General features: G+C 52.4%; 1 protein-coding gene across 5 annotated transcripts in view; it reads left to right on the top strand.

The window, feature by feature from the left end:
• Positions 1-25,158, top strand: part of MAD1L1 (mitotic arrest deficient 1 like 1) — a 474,298-nt gene that overhangs the window by 12,780 nt on the left and 436,360 nt on the right. For all 5 annotated transcript variants that reach the window (XM_087417466.1, XM_087417465.1, XM_004440893.3 and 2 more), the window contains exons 6-9: positions 468-549; positions 1,942-2,072; positions 2,229-2,343; positions 4,507-4,568. In XM_087417466.1, coding sequence (XP_087273592.1) covers positions 468-549; positions 1,942-2,072; positions 2,229-2,343; positions 4,507-4,568 — 390 coding nt within the window. The remainder of the gene's footprint in view (positions 1-467; positions 550-1,941; positions 2,073-2,228; positions 2,344-4,506; positions 4,569-25,158) is intronic.

Genomic DNA, 25,158 nt, shown 5'->3' with positions numbered 1-25,158 from the left:
GGGCACCGAAGTGTGAAAAAACTTGCCTGGAGATGAGGGCAGAAGACTGAATACTCTCCCTAAGAATTTGGACTTTACCGTAGTAGCTGTTGTCTTAGGAGAGTTCCGGCCACTTGGTGGAGTTGGGGGTCAGTTGTGAGTGTGTTCTTGGCTGTGGCTGTACCAGGGCCAGTGGAAGCTGCAGTTGTGAGCAGCTCTTGGGAGGGAGGAGAGCTATTGGGCACCAAGGCTGTAAAGGACCTTGCAGGTGTTCTGGACTTACCTGCCCTGTCCCCGTGAGGCAACTGAGGCCACGGAGCCACTGGCAGGGACTACAGTCTAGTATCCTGGGGTGTCCCTGCAGGGAGTGTACAGGGGTGTGTGTGTGTGCATGTGCGTGTGTCGACACTGAAGAGCTTTTAGGATGAGGGAATCGTTGGTCTCACCACATACCTGTTTCTGCACATGATACACCTTTCTCTTCATAGAAAATGGCAGGAAGCGAATCAGAAGATTCAGGAACTCCAGGCCAGCCAGGAGATGAGGGCAGACCAGGAGCAGAGGATTAAGGTGAGCTACTCCGGGTCAGTCCCTGGCCTGAGTCAGGGAGACATCCCAGTGGTGGGCTCAGCCCTCCTGCCCACCTAGCTGTTTCTGAGCTGGGGGTGTGCTGAGTGGCCTCTGGGGACACTCAGCTGCCTGTGCCCGCTGTAGCTGTTTACGCTGATTGATTGTTGAGGGCTGGGGATGCTGCTGTGAGTAAGAGACAGTTTCTGCTCCCAGGGAGCTCGCATTCTAGTGGATGAAGATGGACAGCAAATACACAAAGGAAAAGTCAACATATGATGGCTTCAAGCACCGATGAGTGCTGTGAAGGTGGTATGCTAGCTTCGCGAGGTCGAAACACCTGCCCCACACTGTATAGCTAGTGTGGACTAAGCTGGCTCTCAAAGCAGGTCGGCCTGACTTCACTGTGGAGGAATGCTGCCAGGGGGACGGTGACTCCAGGTCACTGGCATGGCTGCCCATTGCCTGTAGAGTAATATCTCAACTCTGGGCCCCCGCCTGTATGATCCGGGGGCTCCTTCTTGCCCTCCCGGCTCCGTCTTGTCTGCTTCCCTCTCCAGCTGTGCTTGCCTTGTCAGGTCTCAGACATCTCCCTGCTCCCTCTTGCTTCTGGTCTTTCACATGCTGTTCTCTGTGGCTACAGTGCTTCCCTGTGCCCCTTTCCCCAAGCCCCACTTGACACACCCCCATTATGTCTGCTCTGCCCCTCATCCTCCCGTCCTCAGCCCTTGGCCCACTTCTCAGTATTTGCCTGCATGGCCTGATGTCTGTTTTCCCACCAGACTCTAGGCTCTTCCCTGCAGAGACCTCATCTGTCTTCTGCATCACCCTTTTCCTGCTACTTGATGCAGTACCTGGCACAGAGATGGGCCCCATTAGTGTTTGTCAAATGACTGACTGATTTGGTTCCAGTCTCATACTCTTAACCTGTTCTTTGACTTGTCACTAATGGATGCCAGCTGTCTCCATTGTGTCCTAAGGGGACTAGAGATTGTAAAGGAAAGGCTGTCCTCACTATGGAAAAGATTCAGTCATTACATGTGTGTTGCTAGAGTGAAAGAAACAGACTTAGCACGGGAGGAGTGGGATATTTACCGACCCGTCTATTCAGGGAGCCTCTGCTAACTGTCTTTGCACCAGATGTGCACTAGTTTCCTGCCTCTGAGGGCAGCACAGTGCAGCAGTGTGACGCTAGCCTGCGGTCCACTGTGGGGGGCTTCCCTAGAAGCGTATACTGAGTTCAAGCACAGAGGCACACCTGGTGCAGCCAGGGCAGTCTTCCCAGAGGAGGGGGCAGGGCCATGGAGGTCGCTGAGGACCTGGGACAGTTTGGCTTGTATCAGAGAACTTTGTGGTATCTGTCACTTTCTCCTCTTTGTCCCTGGCCTCAATTAGGATTTGGAGCAGAAGCTGTCCCTGCAGGAGCAGGATGCTGTGATTGTGAAGAACATGAAGTCTGAGCTGGTGCGGGTGCCCAAGATGGAGAGGGAGCTGAAGCAGCTGAGGGAGGAGAACGTCTACCTGCGGTGAGGCGGGTGTGGGCCGTGGGACTGGAGCCTTCCTGGGTTAGGGCTCAGAACCATGGGTGTGCAGCCCCCTGGGGGCTGTGTCTGTGCTCCTGGGGCTCCTGGACTTGCCTCGGGATGTGTGGCTGTTTGAGTGACTATTTCTGGTCCTGCCAGGGAGATGCGAGACTCCAACGGGCTGCTCAGGGAGGAACTGGAGGGTCTGCGGCGGAGGCTGGGGCGTCAGGAGAAGATGCAGGAGAACCTGGTTGACCTGGAGCTGGAGAAGGAGGTGAGGGCCCGACCCAGTTAGCTGTTCCCTGTGGGATGTCCTCTGTGTGTCTAGACCCTGGATGTTTCAGTCCAGTGTTCTGGCTGGTCACCTAAGATACGGAAGCCGCTGTGCTGGTGTGGTGGGCAGAATAGTGGCCTCCCGAGATGGCCATGTCCTGATCCCCAGAACTGTGAATCTGCTGTCTTACATGGCAGAGGGTAAGTGAGGGTGCTGGTCAGCTGGCTGGTGGCAGGGAGATGCCCCTGGGTTATCTGGGTCAGCCAGCGTGAGCACAGGTCCTCACAGGAGCAAGAGGCGGTGGAGGAGGTCAGAATGACATTATGAGGAGGGCTTGACCCGCTGCTGCTGGTGGCGTTGAAGACGGAGGAAGGGATTGCGAGCCGGGGAATGTGGGCACCTCTAGAGGCTGGAAAAGGGAACAGATTCTTCCCTCAGAGTCTCCAGAAGGAGCGCAGCCCTGCCGCCACGTTGATCTTAGCCCATTGAGACCCGGGTGGTCGGACTTCTGACCTATGGAGCTGTAAGATAGTGAATTTGTGGTTCTAAGCCACTCAATAGCAATAGGAAAACTGATAGAGATGGTGCGTCAGAGAGAGGAGATGGCGTGTGGTACCTGAACAAATGTTACCACCCAGACGTGAAGGGGCACCTGTGCTATGTTTCTTCCCCCGGTGTCTGCTGTTGGGACTCGGCAGGTAGCCTTTCGAGGGACGCTGTTGTAGAGATGGTCATAGGACGTCAGTGCTGAAAGCATCGCACAGTCCTCTTCTGGGCGGATGAGGAGACTGAGATTCAGAGAAGCTCTCTGTCTTACCTAGTGCACGCAAGTTGGGACCAGAAGAACTTAGGCCTCCTGGCTCCTGGCCCAGAGTCTTTCTGTCCTTCTGCACTGCTTCACCTCACTTCTCTGGTTTGCCTGGTGTAAACTGTCACCACTTCCTGATCGTTTCCACAGTCTAGTAGGAGACTAAAAGTTACTCCACTGTCTTCAGTGCTGTCAGCTGCGCCACCCATTAGGTTCACTGCCAGCCTGAGATGTCACAGGGCGAGAGCAGAGTTCCGCTCTCGGATGCTGGCTTCTGTAGGAACTTAGCCTGGAAAGACAACTCTGGAGCTGAGCAGTTTTTTCTGTGGATGTAGTTTATTTTGAAACTGGTTAAGATTTTGGCTCTGGAATCACACTGCCTAGTTTTAAATCCTGCTGTGGATGCTTCCTGACTGTATGACCCTGGGCAAGTTACTTAACCTCTCGGTTTGTTCATCTGTGTAATGAGTAACAGCATCGGCTGTAGTGATGAAGTTGTTAACCAAGCACGTGTCTGGCACATAATGGGCTCAGGAGATATTTGAGTGACTGAATGAATGTGTTCACAGCACTGCACTTGGCTCTGGGCAGAGGGGACGGAAGGCCAAAGGCACGTGGTCCCTTCCCTCACATTGCTTACATTCTGGAAGGGGATGAGACTCAAAGGGCTCTAGGGGATGTGGGTCAGCGTGGAGCAGCTGTGAGGTACAAGGGCAAGCCTGTGGGCAGTGCCAGGTGGGGGTGTTACCACCTTCTCCGTTTTTCGGAGCTGGCTTCCTCCTATCCGGGGCCACGGGTCTTAGTTGGCTATGTCGGATGGGGGAATTTGGCTCTAGGCTGCTGAGTCCGCCTGCCCTGGGGCCCGGCGTCCTCAAGAGCACCTGAAAAATGAGGGGAGGCAGTGGGTTCTTGTGGTTCAGGGCCCAGCGTCTGCTCTCTGGGCACAGACTCCTGCAGGACCATCCGTGAGACTGTTTGCTCCCCCACCTACATTCCTTTTAGCCTGCTGGCATTCTCACAGGATTTATGGGAGCAGGAATGAATGAGGCATTAAGTGTGCAGTGTAGCTTCAGCAACTGGGAAGTAACCTGTTTGCTTTGGAGCAGACTTGGAGCATTTCTGCATTTCAGCTCAGAGATAAGTGCAGGCTCCTCTAAAGGATCAGAGAGGCTTACTGTCCTCATCATCACTGTCAGTTTCGTGTGAGGATACCGGTCTGGGGATCGATGTGCACGTGGTGGGTGAGAGATGGTAGGTAGTGATTTGGTGTGAAGGACAACCGGAGTGTCGTGGGGTCCTCAGACAGGAGGCGATGGGGCGTGGTGCTCTAAGTTTCTACATCCATGTCTTTTCAGAGGCTGCTGGCAAAGCTGCAGAGCTGGGAGAGACTGGACCAGACCACGGGCTTGAGCATCAGGTAGGCGGAGGCGCCGGTGCCTCTCAGTGTCCCCATCTTCTCCTGCACACGGTGGCACCCTGCCTCCCCAGTTCCCTCCGGCAGAGCCCTATCAGCGGCTGCTGGGGAAGCTTCTGCTGGATGCTGCTCAGGTGTAATGAGGTACATTCACAGTGGGTGGGAAACGGAACTCAGTGACTCTCCCTGCCGAAGTCGTAATGACATCTTCGTTTAAGGTCGGAGCATTCGCAGCCAAGTGGTGCCAGGTATTTAATTGCCCTGCATTGTTTGACTTTGTTAAACGACTCTTTTTTTTATATACTGAGGAAATAATTGCTTTTGGGGGAAGTCATTCCTTTTAGGTGGTTGTAAGGAGTGGAGATGAACTGAATTTTTAGGGGTGAAAACAGAAAACACCATAAACGGAGGATTGTTGCCCCAGTCTGGCCCCTGCAGCAGCCTCCTCACCTCATCTGTGTTGAGCTACTGCCAGCGAGGAGTGGCAGGATGCAGAGTGGGGCAGCAGGCGGGGCTGCTGTCTCTGGGCAGGGCAGGCAGGGCGGGCATCTTGCCTCTGCCCCCTGCTACCCATCCCTTCTGTTCTGCCGCTGCCCGTCTTTCTCGAGCGTTGCTCTGCTACTGCCTGCCTCTCAGCTGGGACCCCTTGCAGACCGACTATGCCCCAGCAGCTTTGTCGTTGCCTGGTTGCTCCAGCCTGGGGGAGACGGTGGAGGACTGGTCATTCTGGATTAGTCCTTGGAGCCTGGGGCACGAGGCCTGTGGTGTTTAAGAGCCTTTTGTTTTATCTGCTCATGTGATTCTAAGACTGTAGCTTCTTGGTTGTCTTTCCTGCTGCTCTTGGAAACTGGGCCAAGATTGAGAACCTTCTTTAAAGAGCTGTCCTGTCATTACACTGTCCCACTGCTGGTTCTGGAACCAGTGACTGTTCCGATTGGCGTTATTGACTCCAGTTGTCTGTCTTCATTTTCCTTTCGCCTCCCTGAGTCACAGAGGACAGATGAGGCTGCTGTTTCATCTGGAACTCCACTTGCAGAACCCAGACTCACGTAGGGCTGGCCCCAGCGGGAACTAAATGTTTTGTGCTTCCTCCTGTTCTCTGGACTTATTAACTCACTGGAAAGCTTCCCTCCTGCTTCCAGGGAGATTCCTGTCAGAAGAGAGCCTCCGTGACTTCCTTCTTGTGCATGAGATCAGAGGCCCACTGGTGCCTGATCGGTCTGGCTGCTGGACTGTTGGAGCACCCAGTGCATGCCACAAAGCAGTTGGTGTTTGTCAGGCCAGCCAGCTCTGTCTCTGGCCAGGCTGGAAAGCTCCTTGAGCTCTTTTGATCCCACTTCCACGCTTGAGGGCCCTCCCCTGAGCATGGCTGGCATGCGGGTAAGCGGACTTTCGCAGGCTGACTGCCAGACGGGGTTGGGCCTCTGCCCAGGTGGAGTTCTGGGGTGCTCACTCAGCCTGCCCTTCGCAACCAGGCCCTGGATGAGGGAGAGGAGGGGTGGTCCCGAGGGCTGACAGAGGCGGGGGATGCCTGTGCCCACGGCCATCTTGGGGTCGGGCAGGAGAGGAGGGGCATGCCTTTGTGGTGGGGAAACAGACAGTGTAGCAGAGACTAGGGTCTTGCCTCCCTCTCCCACCAGCGAACGTGCCATTTTCAAGTCTCTGCACGGCTCTGGGCCAGCTTTCTGGTTGTTGGAAAGGGGGTGCACTACCTTCCTTCTCTGTGCTTGTGGAGAGCAACATCACCGTGTGCTTCACAACTGCCTTACAGACTGCAGAGTGTTGGTGACGGTGTCCCTTCTGAGCAGCCAGTGGCTGCCTTCTAGAGAGGCAGGTGGGACGGCCTCGTTGCCCTGTCTCCTGTGGCCCCCTTGGTGAGGGCCTACTGTAAAGGGAAGGTTCTCCTTCATGGGCTTTGTGGCTGGTTGTGTCTGGGCCACTTCCAGGGGCACCTTAGAAACCTCAGCTCCTGCCCCTCACCTTTCCTGGCCTCATTAGGCACTTGGGGCAGGCCTTTACCTCCAGCGACTTGTGCTCCGCTTAAGTGGGTACCTGTCTCGTATAACAGGCGTGAGTCGCAGACTTGTAGTGTGAGTATGCCCCAGTCTTGGAATCACCTGGAGAGCTTGGTATGGATGTGGACGCCTGGGCTGAAGCCAGGCCCGGTGGGTTAGCCCCTCCAGGCACTGGACTTGAGTCTTGGGATGGCCTTGAATACTGTGAGGAGTTTGGCTATCTTTTTTTGCCAGGTTTTGGGCAGTTATTAGAGATTTCTGAGTAGGAGGGTGACTCGGCAGAGTCCCCATTTAATTAAGTTGAATATGGGGGTGGGAAGCAGACAGGGGGACTTAGGACGCAGGGAAATGTTGGGATCCATGCTGCACGTGGGGTCCCTGCAGGAGGGCCTGAGCAGGAGACACAGGCACTGTTCTGGGAGGCGGGTAGACAAGGAGGGAGCTCTGGGAGCCACTGTCTGGGAGCCGCTGTCTGGGTGGTCAGAGCGGGGTCTGCCAGGAGTGGCTCTAGGATAGACGCCCTTCACCTCTTCATGGTGTCAGTGCAACCGGGTGAGGATGGGCAGTCTCAGACCCTGTTAAACTATGGCTGGACATCCGTCTGGCCCCAGCTTGGCCCCCTTGTGTTGTGGGGTCTCTTTTACGCCTCAGTTTCCACATCTGTAAATGGAAGGCCTCTTCTAGAACATTGATTTCTCACCATGGGTTCATGATCTCTCTGAGAATCTGATGCAAATCACCGACTTTCTCCTCATGAAAATGCACGTTTGTGTGTGGGTGCGTGTAGACACATGCTTTTGTGTGCTGGTTCAGGTCCTACCCCCTCAAAGTGTGGTCGGCCGGCTCCAACAGATGGCAGTAAGTCAGAGTCCAGTAAGTGTCCTGGAAGCAGAAGTTCAAGGGGCTAGAGTGGGCTTGAGTCTATTGGGCCTTTAGGGCAAGGCATTGACATAATTTTGGGACTGAGGCCACGTGACTGGGGCATGTCATGACCCCAGCCTCTGGCCTGTGTCCAGTGTCTCTGTGGGTTTCTGAGAGCTGCCACCACTAGGTGGCACACCCCCCTTGGTGATCCTGGCTCCCTGTGGCCTCAGGAGCCGCCGGGTTCCATGGAGCTGCACCAGTCTGTTTGGACTCCTGGCTTTAGGCCCACTGCCATTCTACCATGGGACTTCTTGCCAGAACCAGGTTTTGGTGAGCACGGCTATGAGGAGCCTGTGGTCTTACAGTTCCTGCCTGCCTTTGGGCAGCCAGTGGCCACTGTTGACTGTCCCACACCTACTCTGTTCTTGACCAGTCTCTTTAAGATCCTTAAACCCCTGGGGTCTGTAAGCTTCTGGTGTTTTAGACCAAGTATTCCCTGCGTGGGCTCTCCTCTGTGGACAGGGGATGTGGCTGCTCTCAGGTTCTCAGAGGGCTCTGTGACCTCAAAGGTTAGGAACAGAGATCAGTTCTAACACCTGGAGAGACCAAACCCCTGAAGACTCTACATGGCATGACAGTGATCACCCTCTTCCCGGTTTGGGATTTCTTACATCCTGAGGAGCCCAGAGATACTATGAGAGGTGGGAGGGCAAGTTGGCTGGGTGAGTCAGCCAGTGTGAACCTACAGGGAAGCCTCCTGGGCTGTGTTTCCTTATTTGCCAGACAAGCTTGTCCATCCTTGGTGTTGCTTGATACCTCGTCTCCAGCACATAGGTCATGTGGGTTAGAGGCAGGCTGGGGCCTCACGACTTTGAGCGTCATCGTGCTGGCAGAGGAGGGGGGCCCCTGTGCGCTCGGGGTGGACGCTGGTATGGGGAGCAGGGTAGGCGAACTTGGTGTTTGGACATCCTTATCACAGGTCTTTGAAAGTTGGACTGAGGGATTTAGCAGCAGTACAGAGTGGGTGTGGTGTATGGAGAATTGCAATGCGCTGAACTTCATCCCTTAGGAGTGTGGTCCGTCTGGGGGAGTGGTTTGAGGGTACTGAAGGTGGGCACTGGGAGACACCCTTGGAGGTGTCTGTGACCTAGGCAGGACTGTATGGGGCACTGGAGAAGGAAGAACTGAGGGAGGCAAGATGGAAAAATGGAGTGGAAGCGAGTTCATCCCAGGAATACAGGATGCTTATCTTCAGAAAATTAATTAATGTAACCTACTATTTCAATAGAATAAAAGAGAAAATTTACGATTATCTCAATAGATGCAGAAGAAGCATTTGTAAAAAACCCACACCCATTCCTGATGAAAAACTCGCAGCAAATTAGGAAAAGAAGGGGAACTTCCTCCACCACATGAAGGCCATCTACAAACCCCTACAGCTAGTATGAAGCTCTGGTGAAAGATGAAGGCTTCCCCCAGCACTGGGGGTGAGGCGAGGCTGTCTGCATTCACTGCTCCTAGTCCACAGTATTGGAGGTCCTAGCCAGTGCAGGGAGACGAGGGAAATAAAAGGTATGCAGACTGGAGAGGAAGAAGAAAAACTCTATCTGGAGATGACATAATTATGTAGAAAATCCCAGGGAATCTGCAAAAAGCTACTAGAACTAATAAGTGAGTTTAACAGGATACAATGAAAATATGCAAAAATAGATTGAATTTGTATATACTAGCAACAAACAATTGGAAGTACGTGCCATTTACAATAACATCAGAAAACATGAAATACTTGGGGATAAATTTAACGAAATATGTTAAGATCTGTACACTGAAAACGACAAAGTGTTGCTGAGAGAAATTAAAGCTAACCTAACAATATTGGTGGTCTAGAGGTTAAGATCTGGCGCTCTCACCGCCACAGCCCGGCTCATTTCCTGGTCAGGGAACCATACCACCTGTCTGTTGGTTGTCATACTGTGGTGGCTCGTATTGCTGTGATGCTGAAAGCTATGCCACTGTTATTTCAAATACCAGCAGGGTCACTCATGGTGGGCAGGTTTCAGTGGAGCTTCCTGACTAAGACAGACTAGGAAGAGGAACCTGGCCGTCCACTTCTGAAAAAATTGGCCATGAAAACCCCATGAATAGCAGTGGAGCATTGTTTTATATAGCAACAGAAGGTGACAGGATGATGCAAAAAGATCGGGCAGGGTTCTGCTCTGCTAGGAGTCGGAATCAACTCGACTGCACTAACAACAAAGTAATAATATAAATAAATGGAGAGAAATACTGTGTTCATGGATTGGAAGACTCACTATTGGTAAGATGTTGGTTTGCTAAAATTGATCTATACATTCAATGCAATTCCAGTCAAAGTCCCAGCAGGTTTTTTTTGTAGAAGTTGACAAACTGATTCAAAAATTTCTGTAGAAATGGAAGAGACCTAGAATAGCTGTAATAACTTTGAAGAAGAGCAAGTTAGAGGGCTTACAATGGCTGATTTCAAGACACACTATAAACCACATTAATCAAGACAGAGGTAACAGTGTGAGGATAGACATATAAATCAATGGGACAGAATAGAAAGTTCGGGAACAATCCAAGAATATAGACTCAATTGATTTTCGTCAAAGGTGACAAGATAATTCAATGGGAGAGAGATGTCTTTTCAACGAATGGTGCTGAAACAATGGGATATCCATGTGGACAAATAACAGATACCTCATACTGTATGCAAAATTTTACTCAATGGGGCATAGATCTAAATGTAAAAACTAAAACTTCTGGAAGCTTGGGTTTGGCAAAGAGTTCTTAGGACTCAAAAAGTATGAATCATAAGTGAAAAAAATTGATAAGTTAGACTTAATCAAAATTAAAAACTTTTGCTCTCAAAAGACACAAGAGGGGCCGGCCCAGTGATGTAGCCATTGGGTCTGTGTGCTCCACTTCGGTGGCCTGGGGTTTGTGGGTTCAGACCCAAGCCCTGTGGAAGAGGAGGAGACGGAAAGTGAAAGTGGGCCTGATCCCTCCCCATCTGCGGGGGGCCTCCTCTGGGGTTACCCTGGGCTGCAACTGCCTGGCCACCATCTCCTGGTGCTCTGTCTATTCTCAGGGGGTGATGTTCTCAGAGGTGGGCAATGGGGGGATACTGCTCCCACCCCAGTCTGTCTGTGTAGGCAATGCCTGCTAAAGGCCTGTGCCTTTCGAGAGATGTCCTGTGAACATACAAGCTCTTAGGTGGTGCTCATTCTGTAATTCCACCTTGCAACCTTGCTGTTTTCACTGAATTTCCAACAGTAGTTCTGCAACGGCAAAGATAGTTCTACTGAGTTACTTTAAAGAGCTACAGTGTTCTGCAGTGTGGATGGTCTGTGGTTTACTTCAGTCCCCTCTTGATGGACATTTAGGTTGTTTCCAGTGGAGTGTTTTTTTTTTCTTTCTTTCCCAATAAGCAGTGCTGTATTGGTTGAATAAATTCTTTTTTTTTTTGTGAGGAAGATCAGCCCTGAGCTAACATGCATGCCAGTCCTCCTCTTTTTGCTGAGAAAGACTGGCTCTGGGCTAACATCCGTGCCTATCTTCCTCCACTTTATGTGGGACACCACCACAGCATGGCCTGACAAGCGGTGCATCGCTGCGCCCCCGGAATCCGGACCCGGGCTGCCAGCAGTGGAGTGCGTACACTTAACCGCTACGCCACGGGGCCGGCCCCCTGGATAAATTCTTAGAAGTAGATTTTTTACCTCGAAAGATAAATGCCTTTGAAATTGATAGATGTTGCTAAATTGTCTTCCAAAAATGTTGTCCTTCTTTACCTTTTCATCATAGTATACGTGCGTTATCACTTACTTTGAGCAGTACGCTTTCAAAGGCTTTAGCAGAGATTCAAAGTGAAGTGAGGAAGGCAGGACTCTCCAGTGGTTTGGCTTTTAAAAAGTTTATTTAGCAATGCATATTGGACCTTATTAAATAGGCATGGAATGCACGTTGAGCCCCTCTGTAGTCAGCTTCCCATTTTATAGAGGAAATAGTTGGCTCATGGCAGGAATGCCTCTGTGATTTGGCTCCTTCCTCGTCCCTTTGTGCCTGAGTCTGGCCTGTTTCAGCCAGGTGGGGGTGGGGCGTAATACTTGTCATTCAGACTGCAGGTTTGATGGAGTTGAGGGGTTGCGGAGGATGCTGGTGCTGGGGAGACAGAAAGGCAGGCGGGTTTGCTGGCTCTGAAGCCTGGCAGCTGCACCCCCTGAAACTGTTGACCCATCACCTGGAGTGAAAATTGGGAACTGACAAGTGCTGACCTGGACATTTCCCAAAAACACTTGTAGGCTGGCCAGATGACAAGTCTTGGGGACTAGTTTCCCCTGATGTGCGGGGCCAATTAGGAGGACTGTGAGGGGGAGTGCATAATTTTCTTCTAAGAAAGGATCGTATTGACCAAACTGGACACTTTTATTACCCTCGTTACTGTGTTCGTGATTTCTAATTACCTAGGTATTGGGTCGATCAATACAAGAAGCACTGTCGGTGCTGGGGAAGGTGGGTGAGCTGTCAAGCATCTTGGTCCTTTTTAATTGGTCTTGGTTTGGTTTTCTTTGGAGGTGTGAGAGGAGGAGGAAGGAGAAGTGGTTTACCCTCTGGGTACTTGTGAGCATGGCCCTTTCTTCTCGTCTTGCATGCTCATGCCTCAGTGGTCTTGGCCGTGTTCCTATTTATTATTCATTCATTCACTCTCTCATTTGTTCACCATGAGCTGGTCTCTTGGAGCCTAGGCTCTGGACAGGGGCCTTTAGCCACATCTGGCTCTCCCTCAGGCCTGCGCATCTGTGATGTGTTGGCTCCCAGAGCGTGAGTGTCCTCTGCACAGAGGAGTGTGGGGGCAGAGGCTGGGGACTTCTCTTCGCGTCCTTGTGGAGGCCAGCGACGAAAGCAGTTGTTCCCCTGCATTGACTCTTGGCCTTTAAATAGCAGCTCATTCTCCTGGTGGCTGAGTCCCAGCTTTTTTCTGCCTTGGAAGCTGTGGTTGTTGTCTTTACTGGTTATTCTCAGTCTTAAGACTGATTTAAGAGCAGGGGCTCGTCTTCAGAGCCTCCGTGCCTGGTATCCAGGGGGCATTTAATCGGTGAGTGGGTGAGTCACGGCGCATGACTGCTTTGTTTTTGTGCATTTGTGTCTGTGGTTAGTTGTGACTTAGGGTGGGGCCTCTTTTGGCTTACTTGGCTGCTGTGACAAGCCCCTTGTGTTATTCACGCTGTTGTGTCCCAGTGGGGATCAGAAAAAAAGTGTAGCGGAGAGCTTCCTAACAACTGTCATTCTTTCTGTTACAGCCCCGCCTGGGCTCGAGAGCAGCCCCTGCCCTTCTCCCGCCCACTCCCTGGTGGGGTTTCCAATGTGAGTTTGCAGCAATGTTGACCGGCTTCTGCCTGCTGGCCGGACTGGATTTGTGCAGCCAGGTGTGGAGGGAGCAGGAGCCCTGACAGGCTCACTGCCCCTGCGGGCCCAGCTGCAGCTGCGCGAGCGAGCCGGAGGGGAAACGGCTACTCTGCTGGTAGCTCTGACGGAGACCCCAGTCTGGCACAGTCCCACTCCCTCTGACTCTGCATGCTCAGGGCTGGCCATGTGGCTGTGGGCTTTACAGCACTGTCGGGAATATAAGAGAGACATGCTCTCCAGACAAAACTCTCCAGACTCCTCAGGGCTGTGTCCCTGACGTGTGCTTGTCCTGGGCGCTGCAGACAGCAAGGCACTCAGAGAAGCAGGTCCCCATGTCAGCATGTCTGTAATTCTGTGCTTCTCATTTTGCTCTTGAAGCACTTTTTGGGGGCTTTTCTCCCAGCTTTGTAGATATGGCTCTTCTACTTCTGTACTGCCTTTTAAATTGATTTAAAAACTCTAAAGCCAGATAGTAAAAGGATTTAGACAAATTAGGCTATGCTGGATTCCCAGGGGATTATTTTAGAGAATGAGGAGGCATCTCTGGTGTCCCAATTGATTCAGACTTGGCAGATGCTTCCTAAAGTCCTGTTTGGTACCAGACCTCCTGGGGGTATGGGAAGAGCCAGGCTTCTCCCTTGTCGGTGCCCAAGTCCCCCAGTCCCCGGGCAGAGTGGGGTGTGTCTTAAGAGAGGGCCGAAAGGGAGGAGGGGGCTGCGTGGCTGCTGGCAAAGGATTTGTGTGAGGAGGACTTGGATGGCGGAGTGAACCCAGTGTGAGCTGGAGAGCTGAAGCCCTCCTCCGGAGCAGCACCCCAGGGCCTGCCCTGCCTGGGAGATTTTTTTCAGCAACTACCGTGGCCTTTGGAGAGCCAGTATCTCAGGCAGGCTGCAGGAATAGTTGGGAGGTATTTCAGTGGGCATTTAGCCTGGGCTTCCCCACCTGACAGCCTTGAGTGTCAGCTATGAGGCAATGAGGAGTGGTGGCCTGTACAGCATCACCCAGGGTCATCCTGGGGTTAACTGCACGTGGCCAGAGCACTGTTGTCCTTTCTCATGGCCAGCATCATTTGTGTCAGAAACTAGAGGTCCTCTTCCTTCTGTCCAGCTTGGCTTCAGTTCTCTCGAGGGCAGAGCAGATGTCCCCTCATTTTGAATGTCCCAGAGTCCAGCGTCAGTCAGGCCCATATCCCACTCCTCCCAAGGCCCTGGTGCCCTCTTCTCCCGGGTGGCTGGCCACCTGGGGACACAGGCTCTGATTCTGCTGAGACAAGCGGGAGACCAGGGGTGAGGCCCTGAAGGATGGGCTGGCCTTTGTTAGCACTGAGTGACTGAGACTGGGGAGCTGTGTGCCTGAGCTCCATCCAGGAGAACAGGTCCTTACTAATGGAGCGAAGTGAAGTGATCATTTAAGTAACAGAGGCCAATCAGCACAGGGCTGTTGGGGGCTGCTGATGGACTCCGTGATCTTGATTCACTGCAGCTCTTCTGTGATGCTCCCGTGTCGCCCCGGCGCGAAGCCTTGACCTCCCTGTAGTCAGAGTGTTTGCGTTTGAGCGTCTTGGGAGCAGAGTGCTGAGGCAGTCATTGCCGCCTCCGTGCCACACGTGCTGTGGCTCTGACCCAGCTCAGGCTTCTTTCAGGCCCTGATGGTTGTGGGGATGGTGTCTGGACCCGTTTGGCAAACACCTCCTCAGGCCTACTGAGTGTGGCCCCAGCAATGCACAGGCTCTGGCTGTGGCCACGGACGGGCTCTTGTCTAACGGGAACCGTGCCTTTGCAGGAGGGAGTCCTGAGGATGAGAAGAAACTGTCCTAGGTGCAGGGGGAGGGGAGAACCAGCATGAGTGGGACTGGAGAGGCGATTTGGGTGGAGATAGGGGATGGCAGCCACCCTTCAGAGTTTGGTGCTGCTGTGTCAGTCTGCCTGTGGCAGAGGCGGGACCAGGAGGCATCGCCCTGGATCTCTTGTTCTTTCTTCTCTCGGCCTATCTCGGTGTGTGCCCTGTGAGGGTGGGTGGTGGGAGACATGAGTTGAATAGCTCTCTTTACAGACCCTCCGCCTCATGCAGGGCCATGGTCACTGGCTCCTCTTGCCCTTATGTCTTCGTGAGGGTTTGGTTTCATGGAGGATGTGTTGCCAGTGGCCTAGGAGAGCTCTCAGTCCCCTTTATTTTGGTGTCATTTTGTGCCCTAAAGCTGGGGGACTTTAAAACTCTTTTAAAGTACTTTGCATTCCTGAGCATGTCAAGCATATCCTGTATCAGGCCCCTCTCACCGCTTGGGCGTTTCATTGTGCAGCATGTCCATCCTCCTGTCTGTATTGGGCCCCTCTCATGGCCTTGGCGTTTCCTTGTGCAGAACGCCCATCCTCATGCTTTCTGTCACAAGGAACTGGAAATGTTGGTTGGGGATGGGAAAGCAGCCTGGCTCAGTCCTCCTGGATCATCATTTGTTCTGGTACACAGGGCCTGTATCTGTAGAGGGGAGACAAAGGCTTCCTTTTTAAGGCACCATGACAGAGGCACCTGAGAAGGAACGGATGTGCCCTTCTTTCCCTTCTTGGCTGCTGAGAGTCAAAAATGAAACAGTCCCAGGCGGGAAGGGTGGGCAGCACACCCTCCACCGCTTGGGGGAACCGTGAGGGGAGACCTGTTGCCTCTCCTTGGCTTGTCGGGGCACTGCGGTCTATCTGTCTGCAGACTGTGGGCATGGCCTCCTCCAGGTGGCTGGGCCTTGAAACACTTGTTCTGTAGCTTGAGTTGGTGAGCCCCTGAAGGGCAGAACCTGGTTTCCTTGCCCCGTCAGATGGCCCATGCCTGTTGACTGTGTGCGGGCTGTGCTCTAGGACCCAGTGCACAGGTGGCCCCTGCAAGCAAGTGGCTCTGCACCTCTCGGTGAGTCACGCGGTGGCAGGAGGAGAAGCCCCTGTGGCAGAGGGGTGTTTATCTCATGGACCATCATTGTGGTCCTGGGAGATGTGGCCGGCAGTTCATGTCCAGGATTCCCGGCCCTCAGTGAGCATTTGCCTCTGATGAAGACCAAGTGCTCCAGAGCTCAACTTTGGTGGCCCGGATGGAAGGCATTTACATGTTGCATTCTCATGTCATACCGGGGTATCTGGCACTCTGGATGGGCAGCTCTCGTTGATCTAGGCCTTGGGGCTCAAGAGCAGGCTGGTTGCTTAAGCAGCGATTTGGCTTGCTGGCGGGGCGGTCTTGGCCCTGACCTGTGGAGAGAGTGGCTGGCTGGCAGAGGCGGAGGAGGGCTCTGAGGAGAAGAAACCAAGATGCCTGCCAGGAGGGCTCCTCCATGGACCGTCAGCTCACTGCTACTGCTGCTGTGGCACAGACCCTCGTCGCACCCTGGAGCGGGGAAGAAGAGCTTGTGGGGAGAAACGGTGCAGATGTTCCTGGCAGATCTCCCTCCTATTCTTTTCCCACTCTGGCCCATAAAGCAGAAGATGCTGGATAGATGCTTGGTAAATATTATCCCCCCTCACTTTCCTTTGTAGAGAAAACTACCTGGAGAGCATCTCATTCTTCTGTATTATTTTTTCCCTTCTCATTCAGAAAGAATTCGGGTTGGCTTAATGAAAGTACAAAGATGTATCTACACGTGTATGTACATGCATACAAACACAGGTGTGTGTGGACAGAGTGAGGGAGAAGGAGCACAAGGTGGGAAGCATCTGAGATGAAGCCAAGTGTGAGATGTGGCCTGGGATTCCTGCTATGGGGCCTGTCCACCCAGCTCTAGGTGGCTGCATATTTGGCCTGGAGCCTCCTGGCAGTCCGTGGAAATAGAGAAACCCAGTTCCTCACATGAGCCAGTGTCTGTAGGATGAGAACCACCCAGTGAGTCAGTAGTGTTGCTGTTAACTGGCACTGAGACTTGAGGAAATGTCCTTATTTCCACTCTGTGGGTCCTCATGGAGCACCCTCCTTGTGTGGTGATGCCTGGCCTTGCGACAGCTTTGATAACGCGTTGTGTCTCCTGGGCCTCTGCTCGTCCTGACTGCAGTGCAGGCTGGGACACTGCTCGGAAGTACCCTCTGAAAGAGTGAGTTTTTGGGGTCCCGCTTAAGTAAATGGCAAGATTGGCTTTTAGACAATCTTCCATAAATAGTATTTCATTTGAAATACACACAAATCCAGGCAGACTGGAAGAGAGAAAGCTGTTGAAATTTAAAAAAATCGTTTTAGAATAGAATCTAAGGCCAAAAAACCGCACCCAAACCGCGGCATGGTGATGCCTGAAGTAAGCGTCGAGGGTTGGTTGGGAGGGGCCTGGCCGCACTCTTCAAGGGGCTGGAGCTCTGCTGTGTCTTGATAGGGAAGTGGGTTACATATGTCTCCCCTTGTCAGAGTCCTGAGAGGAGGATCTCAGGTCAAGTTTTTTTGAGGTAAAATTTACATTATAAAATAGGTAAAAAAAAAAAAAAATCAGTTGGGAGTGGAGAATGGGTAGAGGATTAGATGAAACAAGAGTGGCAGAATCTTGATAATTTTGAACCTGTGTTGCACAGGAAGTTGATTATACTGTAATGTTGCTCTATACATGTTTGGAATTTTCTCTAATAGGCTTCTTCCTTTCACCCTCATGTTACTTCTCAGCCTCTTAAGGTTGCTGGGGATCCAGGCTCCACCATTCGTCAGCCTCTCGCCTGTGAGCTCTCGGCCGAGTCTGGTTCATCCCTGCGTTTCTGGGCCCACCTGGAGAGGGCCCAGCACATTGAGTGGCACGAAGGACCGGCCTCTGTCCTGGAAGCAGCCAGCTGCCCCTTCAGGTGGTGGATGCACTAAAAGCTGTTGTTTGGTTTGGCCGCCCCTTCTCAAGTCCAGTGCTCGGGAGCCTCAAGATGAAGGGCCGGGAGGTGGTGCCAGAGGCGCTGCTGGCCTCGCACCAGCGGATGCTCTTTCAGGTTGCTTTTTGTGTGCTCCTTTGGGTGGAAAATCGGCTGTTTGGATTTCCCTGGGGAGAGTTCAGAAGAACCTAAGCTCCCGGGACCTGCCAGTAGCGGGGGCTGGAGAGGGCATCTCTGTCTTTAGCCTGTTCAGACACTGCTGCTGCTTCTGAGACTCCCAGACCCTGGGGCTGATGGTGGGGACCAAACCTTGGCTTTGGCTCTCGTCCCTGCTCTTTCTGGCCTGGGCAGCTCATAAGCAAGATGACCTCTGAGGACCACATTGGGTGCTCTCCCCGGGTTGCCAGGTTTCAAATAGAGTGCATATGGGAAGGGCTTTAATAACATGTTGACGTGTCAGACATTTGTGATGCTCTTCAGAACTAACTGGGCGGAATGCTCCCATTCCAGCTCCAGCCTTTCCCTGGGCTGTTGACCAAAACGTGGGACCACCTTCACCCCTGTCTCAGTGGCCAGTTCACTAAGGCACAGATTGCCTTCTTGCTCTCATGAAAGATGAGAAGATTTAGCTGTCCGAGGAAAGTAGTGCGTTGTATGATCTTAATTTTCGTTGGCTCCAAAGGACTTGGTGTGAATTCTAACATCTCCAACCTTTTGCCATTGGAGAGTTTTAAACTTGAACTCACGTGGTAGAGTGAGGAAGCTTTTTCAGTTACATGGATATTTTAAAAGATGACCAATAGGGGCTACAGATTAGAGTTATTAAACTACCGTTTTTATTAACTGAAGAGCTTTTGTAATAAGTTAAAAAATAGCTTTCAGAAATAGCTGAGTACTTGCTTTTTTTTTTTTTTTTTAAACAAAGAAGTCTTATTTACTCTTAGCATGAAAGTAGCTGGGCCGGAGATGGTATGAGTGGGTCTTCCTGATTTATCAGTTTGGATGCCACCACTTGTCTATACATACAAGTTTGTGACACTTTGCATGAAGAGAGTTCACTGGTAATTCCAAAGCAGACTTGGACTCGTCCCTGCTTTGGGTGAGGTTCTGTGCAAGGCTGAGTGGAGCTCGTGGGTGACAAATCTGAGTCAGTCATCCCTGTACCCTGGAACCTGCGGTCTAGTAAGGAGAGGAAGCCCAGCACTGAGTGATGGGGGCAGGGTGGCCCCAGTGGAGTGACAGTCAGGGACGCTCGAGCTTGGGTGGGAGGCAGGGAGGTGGTATGTAGGAGGACTCTGGAAGAGATGTGGAGGTGTTAAAGGACAGGTAGGTTGTCGGCGAGTGTTGAGAGGTGAAGGGTAGAGGGGAGATCATCCTGGAAAACCGGGAGAGCAAAGCTCCACGAGGGGCAGGTGCACAGCCTCTCCGGAGGACTGAGCAGTCCTGTGTGGCCGGACCCTTTGTGTGAGTGGTTCTGGAGGGCAGGGGCCTTGCATGGGTTTTGCTGAGCAGGCACTGAGAAGCCTGTACTAATTTGGGGGCAGGAGAATGAGCTTTTTCCTCCTGAGCTCTCCAGCCTGGTTTTGTGTAGCTGGTGTCATTCTTGGTCGGGAGGTGGTATCAGAATAATACCTTGAGACTATTAATTTTTCACGTGTATTTGCGTACTGCATTTTCACTTTATTTCTAATGGTTGTGTCTTGAGCTTCCCCTGTTGCCATGAATGGGGTCTTTATTTGAGGGCACACCTGTTGACGGTGACAGGCACTAACATGGTCTGGATGCCAGGCATCTTTGGGCACAAGTGCTGATGCCTCAGGGGATAAGGAAGTTGGCTGGGTGTTTTCTCTGGCCTTTGGGGAAGAGTCATGGAGAGACTTCTATCATTTCAGATCTGTAAGGGGCTGGAGCAACTGGTTTGAACAGGTGATGCGTTCACGTGGCTCGGTATTCAAATGACACGACAGATTGACAGGGATGAGGTCTCCTCTTGCCACTCCAGCCACTAGTCTCCCCGTAGACAATAGCATTCCTGGTTTTTGTGCATTTTTCCACAAATACTTTGTACATGTACAAGCTAATGCATATGCCAGTGCATTTCCCCTTTAACTCCAGTTGTAGTGTATTAAATGCACTGTCCTGCAGCTCCCTCCTCCTGCTTAACATCGCCCTGACACTCTTCCCATGGCATGCACAGAGAGATCACTTTTTAAAAGGTACTTCATATTTCATTGTATCGATATTTTGGAGTTAGGGGCCAATGCAGGAGACTGCCCTCACTTCTGAGGTTGGGAGGTCCCCAGGACCACCTGTAGGTTCAGTGGTTCACTGGAAGGGCTCGCAGAGCTCCCTGAAAGCTTTGCACTCACAGTTATGGTTTATTACACAAGAGGAAATAATCATGTTGAACTTGGAACAGAGCAAGCTCAGGTGAGGTGATAGGATAAATTGTCTTGTTCCCCATCCTTAATTTGGTACAATTAGCCTCACTTCTGAGGAAATAAACCTTGTTCCAGCCAGCTTGCTTTAGTGACTTGTTCATTAGTGCCGATGGAATGAGGCCTTTTCTCAGGAAGCCTGTTTTTTCTTGATTGATAATTCCATCTGCTTTATTGGCAGCATATTTTCTTAATCTCCTGCCTGAGGAAGGGCCCTAGAACCCTTTGCTGGAAGTTATACTCCTGTGTCATGTCAGTCTATGTTCACTGGTAGTGGGACTCCTAGGTCACAGGCTGTCCCTGCCAAGGGTCCTTGATGTCTTTCCCATCACACTTGTGTTGGGGAGCTCGTGGGCAGAATACACGTTGGGTCTGGGGCAGCCTGGCTGAGCCTGGGCCTCAAAGGGCAGTCGTGGTGTGCAGGGCTCAGGCAGCCCTGGCATGTGGTCCTGGCCCTCGTGGGAGGTACATGCTCTTGAAAGCATCACACAGACTGTATGAAGGGGCAGCCAGCACCAGGAGAGAGGTGTCGTGTGCTCTGGGAGCTTTCAGAGGGGCATGACCTAGGGGAGGGGCTGCTGTGGGACATGGTAGAGCTAAATGTGAAGGGTAGCGGTAACTGGTGGAGAGTGGAGGGCTTCTGCCGAAGGCCTGTGGGGCGAGAGAAGAGGATGAGTACACAGGACAGGACAGAGGGGGCCTGGGTGGGCTGAGAGACGGTCCAAGAGATGGCAGACGGCTGTGTTCCGTCAGCCCAAGTGGCCGGGGAGCCACACTGAGACGTTCGTCTTCATTGATGACCTTTGAAACAGTTTACCAGCCATGACACGGTAAACTTTGAGATGACCACTTGGCTCCAGTTTGGAGCAGGAGTGGTGCAGGGACAATTGGAGCTGGGAGACGAGAGAAGAGGTGATCTGGGTTACATGGGGGGAGCTGGGGACGGTGGGGGCTCCGAGAGGGTGCAGGTAGAAGGGACAGCAGCAGGGACAGGTTTGCTCTTAGGAAGGGAGAGCTTGTCGCCTCTTTTTGGGACACTTGCATTTGAAGCATCATTGAAATAGTCAGAAGGCATTTTCAGATGTATACAGGTCTGGCAGTGAGGGTTTTTTTTTGTTTGATATCTCATAGTGGTCTTTTTTTTTGAGGAAGATTGGCCCTGAGCTAACACCTGTTGCCAATCTTTCTCTTTTTCTTTTTTTCTCCCCAAAGCCCCAATACATAGTTGTATATCCTAGTTGTAGGTCCTTCTAGTTCTTGGATGTGGGACACTGCCTCAGCATGGCTTGATGACCGGTGAGTAGGTCCATGCCCAGGAGGTGAACCGGCGAACCCTGGGCCGCCGAAGTGGAATGCATGAACTTAACTGCTATGCCACCGGACTCGCCCCTGGCAGTGAGGTTTAAATCTGAGTCTCTTTCGTATGATCACAACAGGCAGGGCCGAGCTGGCCTAGGGAGCAAAGGTGGAGTGGGAAGAGCAGGTGATGGGGGACTCGGCCTCAGGGCCTGGGGACCAGGGCCTTTCCCAGGTCAGGAGGCTTTGCAGAGAAGATGGCTTGCTCATTCACAGAAAGAGGGTGGCACCCTCTACCCATCATGTGCTCCACGCATAGGCAGACTGACTGGTGTGTGGTGGCCGGCAGTGCTTGTCAGTCCCTGTTCCCTGGTAGGGGGACGATGCCCTTGGAGCAAGGAGACCTTGGGACACACCCCGGGCCTGTACTTCCTGGGAGATAGGACATTGCCTTTCTTTGGGTCTAGCTGTGTTCAGTCTGGGTAGAAACCTTCTTGCCTGTTCTGCCCCTTACTTGCTGCTTACCTGTATCTTTGAAGGTTAGAGGTGCCAGAAGGGGTCAGGGTGGGCCATGTAGAACGAGTGAGCCCCTGTCCCAGGAGGAGGGTGCTGAGCCCATGCACGGGTGTGGGGGCTGTGGCTGTAACATTTGTGAAGTCTGAGGCTTTGAAACTTGAGAGGAAAGGTGGTGAGATTTCTGGATTTCTATCAAACACCTGGAATCGGTTTTTTTCCTACAATAATTTTGAAAGTGCTGACCTCAACTCTTAGCATGCAGCTCTCTCCAGGCTCTTTTTTTTTTTTTGAGGAAGATTGGCCCTGAGCTAACATCTGTTGCCAATCTTCTTCCTTTTTTCCTTTTCTCTCCCCAAAGCCCCGGTAGATAGTTGTATGTCATTGTGGTACATCCTTCTAGTTGCTCTCTGGGATGCCGCCTCAGCATGGCTTGATGAGCGGTGTGTATGTCCACGCCCAGGATCCAACCCTGTGAACCCTGGGCCGCCAAAGCAGAGCGCACAGACTTAACCACCACGCCACTGGGCCAGCCCCTCCAGGCTCTTTATTAAGTGAGGAGAATTTCCAAGGGACTGGCATGTGCGTGTTTGTACGTGTATCTTTGAGGCCTGGGGGATAGCCTGGCCAGCTTCACCAGCAGGAGGCGGCCAACATGGCCACCCGAAAGGGGAGGCAGGGCCTTCCGAGAGACACATGGCATCCCCCAGGGACGTGCAGAATTGCTGGGCATGGATCCTCTCTCTGCCACAATTCCCCTTCCCCCATGAGTGAGTGGAGCCCTCTCCACATGCCTGAGGGCCTCTGAGCCTGAGAAGATCCGGCGGAAGCCTTTAGGACACAGGCCAGCCATGGGCAGCTGTGCAGTGAGTGAAGAGCCAGCTGCAACCATCAGGCCCCTGAGGTGAGCAGGACTGAAAACTCTCCTTTCCTTTGAGGCTCCTGGGAACTCGGCCTAGCTGGATGAAATGCTGAAGACACAGTCACTGCTCAGCAGGCTCTGTGCCCTGTGGTCTGGGAGTGGTGCTGAGCAAGGGTCTTATGGCTGGGGCAGTTGTTTCATCAGGAATAACTTCTCAAAATGGATGGTGGTAGAGATGAACGTTGGCTGCTAGTCTCCAAAGGGGTCAGGGAGCCAGTACGTCCTAATCATTTACTTCCTTATGTGGCAGCTGGCAAGACGGGTCTTGACGCGCCTTATTTGATTGAAGTCCTGGGCCTTCCTGCTAGGAAGCGATGAGAGGAGGGTAGAGGCTGGGGTCTCTTCAGAGGGGCGTGAGGTTTGCCCTCGTGTCTGATGGCTGGCCTGTCTTCTTCCCATTGCCTCCTGCGGCCTCTTACTGATGTTCCTTTCTTCCTTGTGTTCATATGTGGACATTTCCTAAGCACTTACAATGTGTCAGGCCCTGTGCCGGGTGCTGGGAGGCAGCTCTAGGGGAGGCAGTTTTTGAGTAGAACTGTCAGATCTAGTAGAGCCAGTACACGGGTGTGTCAGGCAAGGCTTCTGGAAGAGGTAATGCTTGACCTTAGGCTGAGAGGCTGGGAGCATGTTCTAGGCAGGGGAAGTGGCTTGTGCAAATGCACACAAGCCAGAGGGACTGGCGTGCTTAGATGTCACGTAGTTGCAAATGGTTCTAGCCAGAGCCCGTGGTGAGGGGGTAAGGGAGGTGGCAGCAGTGGCAGGGATCAGATCCTGAAGGTGTTTTGGGTCATGCTGAGGAGTTTAGACTTAATCCTGCAGGTGACAGGTGGGTAATAGACACTGTTTGTGGTAGAAAGCACTTCCTCTCCGTGGGCCTCTTTCCTTCCCTGAATTCACTGAGACAGGGCTTTGGTCCTTGGCTCCACCCTGCCTGGTGGGAGTCCCTGGGGCTCTCTGACTCCGTGCAGGTTTCCCAGCCCTGTAGCATGGGGGAGGACGGTGGTCTTCTCCAGGAGATGAGGGTGCCCCATCAGGTTCAGTGGGACAGTGTGCCCATGAGCAAAGCGTAGTTGACTCGTAGGGACAATCAGAGTTGAGGTGGTGGCCCTCCCTGCCTGGAGGTCTTCTGACTTCTGAAGGGGTCTTGTGTTCAAGGCCAGGCTCTTTCTAGTCTGTGCTGTTTCCTCTTTAGGCAAATGCCTGTTTCTTTCTGACCCCATCATCTGTTGATAGAACTGTGATGTTAGGAAGATCATTCATGTATTCATCCTTTGCACATTTATTTGAGGACCTGCCATTTGCCAGACATCGGGCTGCCTCTGGGAATAGAGAGTCATGCCTCACAGCTTCTGCCCTCACAGGACATGGACAGACAGTTTTGATCAGTGAAAGTAAAGGGGGAGCCTCTTAGGCTTGGTGAGTTGAAAATGCTACCGCAGCATTTTGCAGGAGTATCTGATTTAGTTTTAGACAAGCCTTGGTTGTTGTGTCTTTGCTGGGTTTGAATAGTGTTGGGGGGCAGAAGGCCAGATGGTTTCTCTGGCCTGGAAATCGGTGGCCAACAAGAGGCTCCAGGGCTTGTTTGTTTACAGACAGTCAGACCCTCTAGGGTCTTCACCTTGCTGACAGGATGGCTCCATTTGAGGCTGGGGTCACCTTGGAGAGCTGCTGAGGGCTCGCAAAGGCCATTTGACTTAGTGTCTTATTTGCTCTTCCTCCCAACTCCGTGGATGAGGTGAGGTGTTACCTCCACTTGGTAGAGGAGGGACCAGAGGTTCCAAGAGGGGCTCACTGGCCAAGGTCACCCAGTGGGTTTATGCCACCCTTGGTGGACTGCTTGGCTGGTCCCGGTGCATGGTGGACTCTTCCCTTCCTAACCTCTGTCCATCTGGCTGGCCACATGGTGCCATACAGCTGGATCCTGTGTCTTTGTGAGCTGATCAGCCTGCTGCTGGCACTTACAGGCTCCTGTTGATTTGCTGCCCATCCATTTAGCCTGAGTAGCACTCAGCACGTCCATGGGCATGAATCCCATCAGCTGATAGCAGCTCTTTTACACCCGATGGCTCCCAGCCCAGCTTTGGCAAGGACGGCCTGCCACCCTGCCAGAGAGCTGACCTCCCTGCCTTTGCTCAGAGCTGAACACCTTCTGGCAGGCTCTGGGATTTGCTCTTCAGCTGGGGGAGGCTCTGCGAGGTGGAGTAAGATGGTAATTACTTGAGAGAGAGGAAGATTTAACTTCTGAGGCGGCAACACAATACTATCTAGTTCGCGGAGGCGGCTGAGTTAGAAGATTAGCAATTAATTTTTTAT

The sequence above is a fragment of the Ceratotherium simum genome, chromosome 26 (genome assembly GCF_057802395.1).
Source record: "Ceratotherium simum simum isolate JZ-2026a chromosome 26, ASM5780239v1, whole genome shotgun sequence".
In the NCBI taxonomy this organism is placed as follows: Eukaryota; Metazoa; Chordata; class Mammalia; order Perissodactyla; family Rhinocerotidae; genus Ceratotherium; species Ceratotherium simum.
The sequence above is the reverse complement of the archived record's forward strand: the minus strand, read 5'-3'. Positions and strand labels throughout refer to the sequence as shown.